Consider the following 14,943-nt stretch of genomic DNA (forward strand, 5'->3'; position numbering starts at 1 on the left):
TCAGATAATGAAAAAATAGAAAATAATTAAAATAATGAAAATGTTGGCCAATGTGTTCTGTTGGTTGGCCTAATAATTTAAACTAGTATTATTTATATACATGATTCATGACATGATCGACTGGACTGCGGTCTGTGTTATTTTGATATCAGAGATGTGGGAATAGATGTCACCCTTTTCTTTTATTAATCGCTCAAAATACCTATATCAATGAGTGGTCCTCATCTCTGATATCAAACAACAATTAACATAATCATTAGAAGCTATCGCTGTGCAAATATCTTGGCATACCTTCAGTCGTTCATGTCGTGACTCTGGGGAGCTAATGTGATCGTTGTGCATACAGGCATCGTAATAAACCAATTAAATACATGCACTGTCTGTGTGGTCAGAGTGCACAGGGTGAAAAAACAAAATTGTGTTCATAATTATTAGGAATCGGATTTACACATAAGGCTAATGTGTACAAAAACATTTTAACAACCGTTAACCTGGTGGTTAATAAAACTAACATGATTGATTATGGGAAACTGTTCACAAATATATATATATATTTTTGCACATTTTGTGATGATTCTTGATGAAATTACTTAGGATCCAGTTGTATTTAATCTGAGTTTGAGTGTCACTTTCATCTGTGATTGCCTCAGCTTTGTTGGTCTTTACTTAGAATCAGGCAATTTTCTCCATTTCTTCTCTATAAATGAGGAGATAAAACGTCTTATGCATCGCTTCTGTATGTAATTCTAGTGCATATACTATCAATGGTTCACCATACAGGTGCAAAACAACGTTACATGTCCTCTTCTATGAGAGAATAAAACAACTGATTCTTTCTTGTCTGACAATACAATTTTGTAACCTAAGTAATTCTAATGTGATGTAATGTGATCATGTGGTCACTTCTTCCTTCAGCAATACATTTTAGCTCATTATTACTAACCATTGTTAATGCTTTCTCATTGATTTCTTTTCATCACATCCCTAGTTCATCGTTTTGCAGATACATACAATTGTGTGAAAAGTTTCCTGCTTGTGAAGGTATTAATCTGAATGATGTTGCGTCGTTGTTGACAAGGTGTTCTCTGTCGGTCGTGTGGCAGGGCCAAACAGTAACACATAAAAATTTAATAAATACATACAATAGACATTACCTTAGTGGCTAATGTGTCAAAATAAAATTGAAAACCGTTAACCTAGTGGTTAATATAAAAGGTGATTATGATCATCGTTATGCATTGTTCTGTGGTGCATACTATCAATGGTCAAAACAAACTTGGTGTCTTGGAACAATCCAACTGGTTCTGCCCTGTTTAACAATACCATTTTGCAATGTGACTCTGTGATCATTTCTCATTGTCATTATAAAATTGGTTAATGCAATCTTACTGATTGTATTTCATCATATTCCTAGTCAATAATTTTCCAGATACATATGAACTCTGTGAAACAGTTCTTGTTTGTGAATCTGACAGTTGCTGTGAAGTGTTGATCATCTGTTCTCGGTCTGTCGTGTGGCAGGGCCAATACATACATAACAATGTGGACAATGTGTGTTCAGAAGTATCTTGTTCCACAGGTCTCTGATGATGTCTCTTCTTGACGATGCAGTCGGGAACATTCACTGGTCGTCGTTCATTCAGAGGGGGCCTACAGGAGGTCGCCGTCCGCTCCCTGTGTACCTTGTCAAGGGTCACCGGTAGCAGTCAACTATAGTGGTCTTTTCCTGCAGCCTATGTTGTTCTCCACCACCATCACATGTCTGCCACTGTGCTCACGCTTGGCCCCTATCAGGCCTAGAGACATGGTGGTCAGGGCGTTCTTGAACGTGCTGTGTGGTGGTTTCGCTGTCCTCTCCTCGTCATTGCGGTACCACTTGATGGAGGGCGAGGGCCCGCCGGTGTAGTGGCTAGTCAGTAGGACGCTCTCTCTCACACGGATGACAATCTTGTCATGGGAATCCACCTTGATGGTCGGGGCTTTGGTTCCCATCTGCAGGTGATGGGTTTGGTCTGCAGTGCCGGGGTGGAGGCCGTCAAAGGTTGATCTCCTCTTAGTCAGTGTCTCCTTGGTCAGTCTCCTTCGTGGTCCTCTGCTCCACTTTCTTGGGGATGTCTGTGGGCTGGGTTGGATGGTTCTCCCACGGTTGTTGTTGTCGTCGCCTCTGGTTGTGTCCGCAGCTCCTTGGCGGCGTCCCTGGTAGTATGCTGTCGTGGGTCGCTCAGGTCACTGGGTTGTGTTCCTCTCTGTCTGGTCCTGCCGTCGTTCGTGGTTCAGGTCACGCGTCGTCTCACTCGTCCTGTCCTCTCACCAATTCGTGATCTGAGGGTGATAAACACTGCCTTAGAAAACTCCTCACATAAATGATTCAACGCCTTTCTGCTAAAGTGGAAAATCATTTTGGGATTAATTCAATTCATTGTAAATAAAATCACTTAATTGACAATAGGAAATGCAAACCAATTGCATTAGCAGTGATAAAATCACTTAATTGACAATAGGAAATGCAAGCCAATTGCATTAGCAGTGATTCCTTACGTCAAGAAGGTCACATTCACTACAATTTTATCAGATATTGTATCTAACTAGATCTTACAGCATTAGGCTTTAAATAAAATTGTAAATGAATGGCCAAGTCTTGAATCAGATAAAATAGCTATTTTTCTTCATAGTCTGTGATGTCAAATTTAAATTTGATCTTACCTCAGGATGCGTTGGCTGTACCTCAGGATACTTACCTCGCCACGACTTCTCTGGCGTTCTTCACATCTCAGTGTGGCTCATCATGGCATAGGGGGGAAAAACATAAAATCTAGACAGCCAGTTAATTTTGCATGAAAAGCAATCATTCGTTTTGTCATCTAACCCTAACTAACCTTACTGTCATGCATTTGTCCTAATAAACTAACCTACACTGTAGCACTCAACACTTTGATGACCATTGTTACTCAGCTGATAGAGGTGTGCCCTGCCTGATGTCCTGTCGTACAGAACCTGTGAGTCGCTTTGGATAAAAGTGTCAGCTAAATGATCAATGTTGTTGATATCTTGTACATTTAGATAATTGTGTTTCAATTTTGGTGGTTGATAATTTTGCAGTCATGGAATGTATTAGTTGTTAAAAGAATAGTCTAAGGAATAGTCATGCATGTTATTGGTTATAAACAGAGAATAGAAGGAGGGGATTGTAAGTAGTTGTTTTCATCATTAATCTTTCATCTCGGGCATTTCTCTAATTCATGTGCCTCTTGAAAAGAGATGATGAAAACGACTGGTTAGTTATTGTTAGTATGGGAGTTAGGTAGATTTTCATAACTGCAAATTCATCACCGGTGTCTAATTCATGTTAATTAAGTGGTTCTCTGTTGCCATCCACCGCCAGGTGAGTTCATCAAGTCTGTGGTCACGAGTGTAGGCATTTGCATTGCTTTGTCTCCCAAGTGTAAATCTGCATCTAAAGCGATACTTCCTACTATACTAAGTGGAGATACTAAGTTGAGTCTCTATAGGTGTGGTCAGACTGGCTATTTGAATTGTCTTTCACTCCACATCGTCCTCAGCTGGTTTGAGTGTTCAAATGTAGATTACTTTGGGGTCTCAATTTAAATGATTGTAGCTGGTCTCACTTTGTGTCTTGTCTGTGTTCAGATGCAAATCACTGGAGTTTCAACTTTTGTGATACAATGTGTTTACACCCATTCTGCATCTTGACCCAGAGCCAGATCTCTTGGTTGTCTGTAAATACAAACACATGTTAATTTCCCACTCTTTTCTTTTATTCTGGGTGAATCCGGTGTAGTCATGCACTGTTTTGCATCTCGCCTCAGAGCCAGATCTGTAAATACAAACACATGTTAATTTTCCACTCTTTTCTAAGACCATCTGAGTGGGTTCTCCTTGATTGTCTGTGAGCTTAACAAAACATCAGCTATTTCTCATCCATCCTGTCCTAGGATGTAATGATAGTGTTATCATTTATCAATCATATCGCATATGTACACAAGCATCATATGAATGTGGAACCACACATTTTGAATCATGTTTAAAAATGTCCTACAATGGAAAGGGCTAGTTATCTTTCATTGGTTCTTTAGATAAACACATTAACTCAAGTGAATATAACCTAAACATCTTACTTTTAAACATAATCTATGTTGTTTGTGTTCCAAGTTTTCAACATTGAAAGCTTATAAAGTCTAATCTAACGCTGTTTATGTGGACTACAATTCCTGTACTGCCATATACTGGGAACCGGAAGTGTTTGTTTAGCTCCCATGGTCAGTATGCCCGGTACGCCCACAGATGTATTATAATTCTGAAACAGACATTGTAATTAGCTTTATGTGACTTATAATGTGTAAATTAAAGCACATAAACACTCAAGTGATCTGAGATAGTTGTAATTTACTGTAACTGAGATGATAGTTGTGTATGTACAGTTAGATGTAGCAGTACTGACTATCTGTATGTCATGTATGTCATAATATGTCCTGATAAATTGAAAATGGGGGACCCTGATGTAAACAAGACTAAAGTCTCTCTCTGGTCTGCATCCCCTTAACAATTGTGTGTTGAGCTGTGCTGTATTGTACCTATTCTGCAATCTGTTAATAAAGTTTTCAATCAATCAATCAAAGCATCTATATTTATGATTTTCATACTCACCGGGGAAAGCTGTTTTGTTGACGTTGGATCCGTTACGTGTCGTCAGCAACCCGCATCTCGCCACCGCAACTCAACATTTTCCAATAGCAGCGCGCACATACATATACAAATAAAACATATACTACACGTGGATTTCACGCACCCTTGGCCTTGGGCACATTACACTTTACGTTCGCTTATGGATAGTTTAATATAAAATAATAACTTCACGGCGCGCATAGCGTCACGTCATTGCTCCATGCGATGTTCGTGTGTTCTCATTCGCCTCGGAAATAACGCTTTGTAATTCATACAGTATTTTTCCCACGAGCTCTCAATAGCCTGGAATTCCTATACCAGCGTTTTGTTACCGAATGAACGCGCCTGTGCATATGTGAAACGTAAACAACCTGAAACGATAAAACTATACTTCCCCAAATGGCCGCTCCCGTGGGCCGGTGTTCTGCGGAATCCGGAAATTACTATCCTAGTTTGTTCCCGTGAACTGCACTTCAATGTTATTCTTTGTATAACGGTAACTCGTCTCTCAATGCTCGTCGCGCTATCCGCAGCCGGTTCTTGACTCAATAAAGCAACGCGACGGGTCCTATAATACTTGTGCACATACAAACGAGACTTAAACAGACAAACAAACATTAATACAAAAAGTGCATTACAAATCCAATCTATTATTATTATTATTATTATTATAAGTTAACGTGTGTATATATCTGGTCTGTATTGGATCGCTGTTCGTTTAATCGCCCAGCACCCTGCTGCGATAAGGCATTTATACCCTTGATATACACTATACACCGTTATTAAAGCATAACGACCGAATCCTGAACTTCGAAATTTAATAGCGATATATTAGATTATATATACCTTTTAATCATAGTCTCGGTCCCTTCAACCAGCGATTAATGTCCCGTTAAATGTACATTTACGTACTGTCGAGGCACCGCCGGTTTTCCTTCCCGCTCTCTGTATGATTAATTGATTAATTCAATCCAAATATATCGTTTTCAGGAATGGAAGAGGTTGTGAGCTTATTTTAAGGTTGTATCTATGAATATATATCGTTACTCTGTTAAATCTAATTAGATTATAACAGCTTCTCGGTCCTAGCGTCCCGCCTCTTTGCCACAAGAATCATAGAATAGTTTCTAAGAGAGTCGCGTTTTCCAATGATATCACTCTAATAAGCTCACGTATCTTCCTTTGTTGACAACCTTACTGTGTGCCTTAGCTTTTGGTCGGCTCCGACTCGACCAGGAATAGCACTTCAACCTTTGTGCCTAAACTTTAGGGACTAGCACATATAACCCATCCTTTCAGAACCGCCTGATAAGGACCCAGGTGCACGCGCGCCCTGGTAACGATTCTCAATACAGATCAGATATATTAATGCACATTATTCTTACTCAGCCATGGTCTCAATATTTGACAACATTCTGTAATATTCACCTGGCACAGAGAAAAGCGGGAAAGTTTTAATTCCTTTCCATACATTTTTGGTCGACCAGTCTATATACTCACTTTTCTCTGTATAGATGAAACGATACAGCATGCCGGGAGGACGCAAAAAGTCCGTCACAAGTTCGTAGACGCCAATTGTGGGATATTTGTGGATATCCTGAAGAAGAATGTTTCTCAGTCAACCGAGGTTTGGATAATAACAGGGGTTTATTAACCAAACAGATAGAATACATAGAGAGAATGGCTGAGGCTCTCGCCCCAGGTGATCAGCTGAAATTACCCAGGTAAGAAGCCTTGATTGTGGTCGGGAGGAGCCCTTTATAGTTCAACAAGGGGGGTGTGTGGTCCCATTTGATAGGTCAGATGGGGGGGAGGGGGTACAGGTTTGGGGACACAGGGGAGGGGGGTGATTCCACAGAGAGGGGGGGGGCACAGGTAAGGGGAACATATTTACATGAGGACATATTATACCACACAACGGATCGCTATCCAGTGTATATTGATCTCAAAGACGCTGTACGACGTCATTGGCAGATTACGCATGGCGAGGAATGACGTCTAAAGTCGTCCTTGGCGATTAAAGGGTTAAAGGGGAAATGCATTGCTATTCCTAGCACTATTTGGGCAACTTTACACAATTCCTGTGAGTCTATTGAAGACATCTGTAAGGGGACCTGCATGCGGAGTGTTTGCACAGTGGTCTCCCTCCCTCCCTCTCTCTTCCTTTCTTCTTTCTTTCACTCTCTCCCTGTGTTTGCACAGTGGTCTCTCTCTCTCTCCCTCTCTCTCTCTCTCTATCTCCCTTAGAGTGCATGCAGAGGTGTCGGGTTTCACTCTGCCTCCGCAGTATGAGGAAGTGGTTTCCACTCGCTGTGTAGAGGTAGATTGTGGGTGGGCATTAGCTCCAACCACAGAGCCAATCGCATCACTGTCCGCTTACCCAGGGCCCCGGTGACGTCACTCAGGCCTCAAATCAGGATGACCTAATTAAATCTAGCAGGAAATGGTCTGAGCTGAATCAGAGCAATCCGCCAATATGGTGTTTTGACACAAAAACACATTGATACTAACTCCTATTACTATAATACAATGCTAGAGACTGAAAAATGACATTTATAATGCATGTCACCTTTAAGTAACCCACCGAAGATGGATACACATGTACATAATGATGCACAGCAATATTCTCGATGCTTAACCCTTTGTCGCGTGGCAGTGAAAGGGTTAATGTGTATCGTCATGTACATGGAGCGAGACACAATAAAAAATCTGTAGCGCATGTGAGAGAATAATAATATCTCGTTATTATTGCTGCTGCCATGCATTTTAAGATGAGTTATAAAAAAAGGGATTTCCTCAAGCATCAAGTGACTCACCTGCTGTTTCTGTCCCGCTTCCATCCCCGTCTCCCGTCAGGACTCTCTGGCTCCCCATTGGTCCTCACGCAGCCATCCACCCCTCTCTTAGGTGTGGGAGGGCACACTGGGGGAGGATGGTACTTAGGGGTGGGAGCACTGGCCTGCAGCACGTCCTGCATCTGCCTGCACTTCTGCTCATCCTCAGGGTCCCGTCCTGAACCTTCTCCCCCGGATCTCTGGCCGTCCCACCTGTTGGTCTGACTCTCCGGTTGCCAGGGTGGATCTGCGTCGTCTAGCGGAGGCTGAGAGACTATCTTGGTGAGCTTGTTGATGTCGACCCCATTGTTGAGCAAACTGCGGAAAAGCTGCAAGCCCTTGTCTGCAGAGTTCTGCTCATCGGTTTCCCAAGAGAGTCCAGCGCCTTGGTTGGCGACTTGCTGCTGAGGCTCAGGAACCTGACGGAGAAAAGACAGAAGCAAAACTAAGCAACCATACTTTGTTTTCTGAAATGGATTGTCCTGCGGTATATGTTGCTGACTACTTGTACCTGTAGGCTATACACATTTCTAGGGGTGTCACGATTAAAAATGTAATCTCGATTACGATAGCTTGGAAACATTTCATTGGGGGCATTTGAAATGTTCCAAAGTGACTTGGCTGACAAATACAAGCTATATACTGTAGCACACTTAAGGAAAGGGAAAAACCCAAAAGCATAACAGGACCCCTTTAAGAATTGGGCTATTTAGGAAAATAGCACTAATCACGTTGTATGCTCACAATACATTTGATGCAGAGTTTTACAAAACAATCATCACTAAAGTAATGTTAGAACTCCATGAATACGCTTTCATAATGCGTGCTGGGACTCCACGATAGACAGATCCAGTCCCTCGGAAACACATGACCAAAAACAGTCCCAATACCCTTAGGACTTGGGCTCGTGATACTGGCCTCACTGACCTATGGCGTTTAGTCAACCCTATGTTAAAGGACTACTCTTGCCTCTCATCCAGAGACAACACTTTTTCTAGGATTGACTACTTATTCTCGTCTCCTATTTTGTTTGATTATTTCGATGTCTCGCTGGTTCCCTTAGCCCTCTCGGATCACAAAGGGATTTCTTTTACAACATCGTTTGGCAAGCTATCCACAATTTAATTCATCCTTGTTAAAAAACAAAGACTTTTGTACAGAATTCAGAGAAATATTTACGTAATTTTTTAGGATTACCATCGGCACGGTGGAGGACCCTAGAGTCCTGTGGAATGCAGTGAAGGGCTGTATCAGAAGTCATGTCACACTTTTCACTTCCAACTTGCATAAATCTCGTTTAGAAAAACTGGAAGCACCGTGCACGGACCTATACGCTGCACTGCAGACCAACTACAATGAACAAATGAACATGATAGTTAAAAAAGAAATAAACTCCCTACTTAGACAACACAGAATTTTTAATACATATTACATAGGACGAGACAAAATTATTACTTTCATGGTTCTAGACCCAGCCATTTACTAGCAACGACAATTCGCGCAAATGATCAATTCTCGGCTGTCCCTTCAATAAGGACACAACAGGAGTAGTTACTACTAGGGATGTCAGACATTATCGGCCTACCGATATTATCGGCCGATATTGGCATTAAAATGTGATATCGGAAATTATCGGTATCGGTTTTCAAAAAAAATAAAATATATATATTTTACTTTTACATTTATTTAACCTTTATTTACCCAGGCAAGCAAGTAAGAACAAATTATGAGTATGCATAATGTTGTGTTAATTTCATGACAAGAGATATGTAATGTTAATTACCTGAAATTATTCCGTTTTTGGGGGGGGAACCCTGCATATATTGGTATCGGTTGATATCGGTATCGGAAATTAAGAGTTGGACAATATCGGTATATCGGTATCGGTAAAAAAGCCAATATCGAACATCCCTAGTTACTACAGACTCAAAAAAGATCAAAGACACTTAGAGAATTGTATTCACAACTGTATAGCTCAGAGGTCAACTTTGATCATTCTAAATTTGAGGCATTTACTAGCAGGCTTAAAATACAAAATGTATCCAAGGAAGAGGCCGAGGAACTGGGGAGACCAATCACTCTTACAGAACTCAGAGAGACAATTGCTGAAATGCAGAGGGGTAAGGCACCCGACTGGGATAGAATTCCACCTGAATTATACTTCGCATTCTTGGAGCAGCTGGGCCCATTGTTGCTAGAGATGATTGAATACACCATTGAAGAGGGGGGATTCTCGAGAGATGTGAATATGGCTTTAATTTCTTTACTACTCAAAAAGGACAAGGACCCCAATGACTGTGGCAGCTATAGGCCCCTGAGTCTTCTCGGGCCGACCTTAAAATATTTGTCAAAGTATTATCCCGCCTTCTCCAGAAGTATATGGCGGTGCTGGTACACCGTTATCAAACCGGATTTATTCGGGGGCGCTTAGCTGCAGATAATCTCAGGAGATTATTACATGTAATTGAGAGACCACCTTGTTGATGTCGACCCCATTGTTGAGCAAACTGAGGAAACGCTGGAAGCCCTTGTCTGCAGAGTTCTGCTCATCGGTTCCCCAAGAGAGTCCAGCGCCTTGGTTGGCGACTTGCTGCTGAGGCTCAGGAACCTGACGGAGAAAAGACAGAAGCAAAACTAAGCAACCATACTTTGTTTTCTGAAATGGATTGTCCTGCGGTATATGTTGCTGACTACTTGTACCTGTAGGCTATACACATTTCTAGGGGTGTCACGATTAAAAATTGAATGAACTCGATTACGATAGCTTGGAAACATTTCATATGGGGCATTTAAAATTTTCCAAAGTGACTTGGCTGACAAATACAAGCAATATAGGCCATATATAATATAATATAATATAACACATAGGCCACAGAGTCTTCTCGGGCCGACCTTAAAATATTTGCCAAAATATTAGCCCGCCGTCTACAGAAGTATATGCCGTGCTGGTACACTGTGATCAAACCGGATTTATTCGGGGGCATTTAGCTGCAGATAATCTCAGGAGATTATTACATGTAATTGACAACAGTAAGGACAATATTACTCCGGCCACAGTTCTGTCTTTAGATGCCATGAAGGCATTCGATAGACTAGAATGGTCATATCTTTGGACGGTAGTAGAGGCTATGGGACTAAAAGAATTTATACACATGATCAAATTGCTTTATGCCTCACCATCAGCAATGATATTGTAAAATATGTTCTTCTGGACTATGAATTCGTGCTTTCCCTCGAACCATTAGCCCAATTTATTAGGCAAACAGAAGAAATGGCCCCTATAATAATCAATGATACACAACACAAAATTGCTCTTTATGCGGATGACTTACTAATTTTTATGAAAGACCACTCCCAATCAGCCACAAAGTTACTTAATATAATTGATGACTTCTGTAAATTACCAGGCTTCAAAATTAACTGGCCCAAATCAGCTTGTCTACCTCTTAACACATTCAGGGCCATTGGGATGCGTCTAATAAATCTCTAGAGGACCGGCAAATGTAAACAGACTTGGGGCTGTTTGTAGAGCTAAATCTATACTTTATAGTATTGCTATCTGTCCATTCTCATTGTCAATTGGGACCATAAACCGTCCCTTCAAAATGGATTAAAGAAATAATTTTTTCATCAATACGTTCTCATTTTATAGCGCCGTGAATATAAGCGTTATACGGCATTTGGTCTAGTATATTTCCTGGAAGGTGAGATAAAGGGCTAATAGATGCTAACGTTATATCCAATGGCATTTCCGTTATACAGATGCTACAGTTAAAACTCAAACTGCATATGATCGGCACGATCCTCAAGCATGTATGCATGAAAGGGGGGGGCGGGGGACGTCGTTTCTTATTATTGATTACTAGGGATGGGTACCTTTCACATTTGAACCGATACCGGTACCGGTACCTGTGAATCGATACCGGTACCCAACGGTACCTTTTTTCGGTACTTTAGTCTCAAGAAATTTTATTTATCTACCTCAGTCGTAAAAAAAAAAAAAATCAAAACTTCAAATAACTACAATTTCGACAGTTTTTTTTGTTTCTCACTTCATTCGATACTCGATAGTACCGACGTGTTTCGGTTCGGTGCCTCAAAAGTACCGAATTCGGTACCCATCCCTATTGATTACCAATAACCGTGTTCGTCTAAGTAGCCACATAGGCCGATCGTATCGTATCATAACAAGGCTCGATCGGGCTGTAATTTACGTGAAAAAGATGTTACCATGAGCCGGTTGGATCCCCCCGAGCATTTACCCGTTATCGATCGCCATCTGGTAGATCGATATGTCCATTGGCTGATGATAAATCCCCTTATTGCATAGGGTATTGCCGGTATTGCACTTTCTCGAATTCAAAGAGTAGGGTACATCTGCAGTGCAGCTCGGCGACCTTGAATAGGTTATTCAAATGGAATAAAAGCCAAAACAACTTGCCACGGATATATCCGTGCTTCTGTCCACAACGGGTGGAATCGAAACACGTGACGTATATATCCGTTGTTCGTCCCCATTGTCTTAATGAGTCGGTCAAAGCGGTGCAACTACCGGCTGACATCCCCATAGTTGAACATCAGTGGAGGCTGCTGACCACATTTTTAGGTGAAGCACAAATTATTATTATATATTAAATTATATTTTTTAAACATCTCCAACGCTGCAACACCCCCATTCCTCCCAGGTGTCAGGCTCCTCATTCGCTTCCATTCATTTTGGGGACCATGTTTAAATATCATCCTTCTGAAGTATAAACAAACTATACTGCTGTGACGATTTCAATAAAACAGACCATTCTGAGTCAATGGTATGCAGTGGCGTTGCGCAATATGTCGGGGGCCCCCCCGCAGGGCAGACCACTCCCCTAAATCAAACCAAGCAGACCATGTACAGTATACAGTGGCTCGGCGGCCCCTGATCAAACCAAGCAGACCATGTACAGTATACAGTGGCTCTGCGGCCCCTGATCAAATCAAGCAGACCATGTACAGTATACAGTGGCTCGGCGGCCCCTGATCAAACCAAGCAGACCATGTACACTACAGTATACAGTGGCTCGGCGGCCCGATCAAACCAAGCAGACCATGTACAGTATACAGTGGCTCGGCGGCCCGATCAAACCAAGCAGACCATGTACAGTATACAGTGGCTCGGCGGCCCGATCAAACCAAGCAGACCATGTACAGTATACAGTGGCTCGGCGGCCCCTGATCAAATCAAGCAGACCATGTACAGTATACAGTGGCTCGGCGGCCCCTGATCAAACCAAGCAGACCATGTACAGTATACAGTGGCTCGGCGGCCACTGTATACACACACAGACACACACACACACACAGCGGCATTATGAACGGTTATTCGGTTACTCACCATTGTTGCGCCTTGCTCCAAATGTGTAGACAATAGACAGACAGTGAAACAAAGTTCTCCTCCAAGTCCTGTGGCTATTGTCTCCTCAACGTTTCTGCAGCTGAGCGAATTGCAGTTCTGCTCAATGAATGAATCCGAGAGGAATCCGAATTTGCCCTCTAACTAGTGCTATATGCTTCATTGCGTCATTAATAAAGTTTTCAATCAATCAATCAAACAATGCCGTTTGTTTAGACATTCACAAGACTTGCATAACGTTACAACATAACATTAGCAAGCAAGCTAGTCGACAATATCTCCTTCCTCGTACAGTTGGCTGGCGCAGTAGCTAACCAGGAGCTACAAGCTAACATACAAGCTAACAAGCAGAGCATGCAAGCTAGCGCGTTGGCTGGCACAGTAGCTAACCAGGAGCTACAAGCTAACATACAAGCTAACAAGCAGAGCATACAGGCTAGCGCGTTGGCTGGCGCAGTAGCTAACCAGGAGCTACAAGCTAACATACAAGCTAACAAGCAGAGCATGCAAGCTAGCATGTTGGCTGGCGCAGTAGCTAACCAGGAGCTACAAGCTAACATACAAGCTAACAAGCAGAGCATGCAGGCTAGCACGTTGGCTGGCGCAGTAGCTAATTAGGAGCTACAAGCTAACATACAAGCTAACAAGCAGAGCATGCAGGCTAGGGCGTTGGCTAGCCAACAGGCTAGCGCAGTAGCTAACCAGGAGCTACAAGCTAACATACAGGCTAACGCAACGCTATCTACAGTACTAGAGAATTCAAAGTGCCCGCGAGGCGATGACGTTGTTGTTGTTGTCACGTTTAGCTTTTATCGCAGGTGTATATATATATCATCAAACGATGCACAATAAGTTCATGAACAATAACAAAACACTCCACCCTGGGCCTGATAGCTGCAGTGGTAGCCCTTTAGCTACGTTAGCTCCAACAAGTTATCTTCTTAACACTTTGAGCGCCACGCCTGGTTTTCCGTTTAACGCTTGAATGCCACCATCGGCGCCAATGTTAACGTTAATATCGCCTAATCTATGTTTTAAATTATGGCTATGTGTCTAATCTGCCCATCGCATTATCAAAGACTATTTTCCAGTCAGTGCTGTGAAGGCAGATTGTTTTTTTATTGCGTCGTTTCCGTTTCAGAGCAGTTAGAAAAGCCCCCGTTTTGATATAAAAAAACAGCTCATTCTGGAGCATTCTATGAAAATCGTCTTTTAGTGGAATATTCCACAACGTTGATATTCGTCGGCCTTTTTATGAATCGTTTTCAAATAAACGCTAGATGATCAATATTATACGTGCACGCAAGCACATTACGGCCGCGCACTGATAATCGCTCCGTTGATTTCCTCACGGACTTTTACAGTGAAACCGAAAGAAGACATTTCACAAAACAGCTTATAACTTCATCAAACTTACTCTGATTATCCTACCACTGATAACATAGAGTCCTTACCTGACATCAGATGCCAGATGGTATCCAACTGGTATATTCCAATTCCTGATCACCATTCGAAAAAATCGATACGTGTATGGATCCAACGCGATACAGTAGAACTCCATGATCCGCGGGGCTCTGAGGCTCCAGAATGAACTCTGGTAACCCCAGCTGGATCAGTGAACTCGAAAATGTGGAGTACCGGATTTTTTCCCCCATTCATTTTCATTGAGTCCATTCCAAAAAAAATCCGAGAAATCTCGTGAGTGGCATTCTACGTCACTATTAAAAACCAGAGAAATCTCGTGAGTGGCACTCAAAGTGTTAAACTGAGATAAAAATTATTTTGTAAACAAGCTGCAGAGCCACAGTACGGCAGAAGAGAAACCATTATCTGATTGGATCACAAGGCTGTCAATCATTCAACCCCCCATTCAATGGCAAGAGTTTAACTGCACAGACCGTGCTTAGATGACGTTAATAGCCTATTTTGATTGGCTATTATTTATTATTTATTAAATCCTGGGTCAACCTGTGCAGCCATCTGCACGAATATTTACTGCAGCCATTACTGCAATGCAGGCCTGCTCAGAGCTGTCAA

The 14,943-nt window shown here is 42.0% G+C and overlaps 1 protein-coding gene across 3 annotated transcripts in view; it reads right to left on the reverse strand.

Moving 5' to 3' along the window:
* The window catches only part of LOC311243255 (uncharacterized protein), a 50,582-nt gene that overhangs the window by 26,884 nt on the left and 8,755 nt on the right, over window positions 1-14,943 (reverse strand). For 2 of the 3 annotated variants that reach the window (XM_084332406.1, XM_084332407.1), the window contains exons 2-4: window positions 9,994-10,125; window positions 8,715-8,742; window positions 7,500-7,936 (exon numbers count right to left, since the gene is read on the reverse strand). In XM_084332406.1, the coding sequence (XP_084188532.1) occupies window positions 7,500-7,936; window positions 8,715-8,742; window positions 9,994-10,125 (597 nt within the window). The remainder of the gene's footprint in view (window positions 1-7,499; window positions 7,937-8,714; window positions 8,743-9,993; window positions 10,126-14,943) is intronic. The other variant, XM_084332408.1, reaches the window with a different exon arrangement.

This window comes from Notolepis coatsorum (genome assembly GCF_963971535.1).
Source record: "Notolepis coatsorum genome assembly, chromosome: 16".
Lineage (NCBI taxonomy): Eukaryota > Metazoa > Chordata > Actinopteri > Aulopiformes > Paralepididae > Notolepis > Notolepis coatsorum.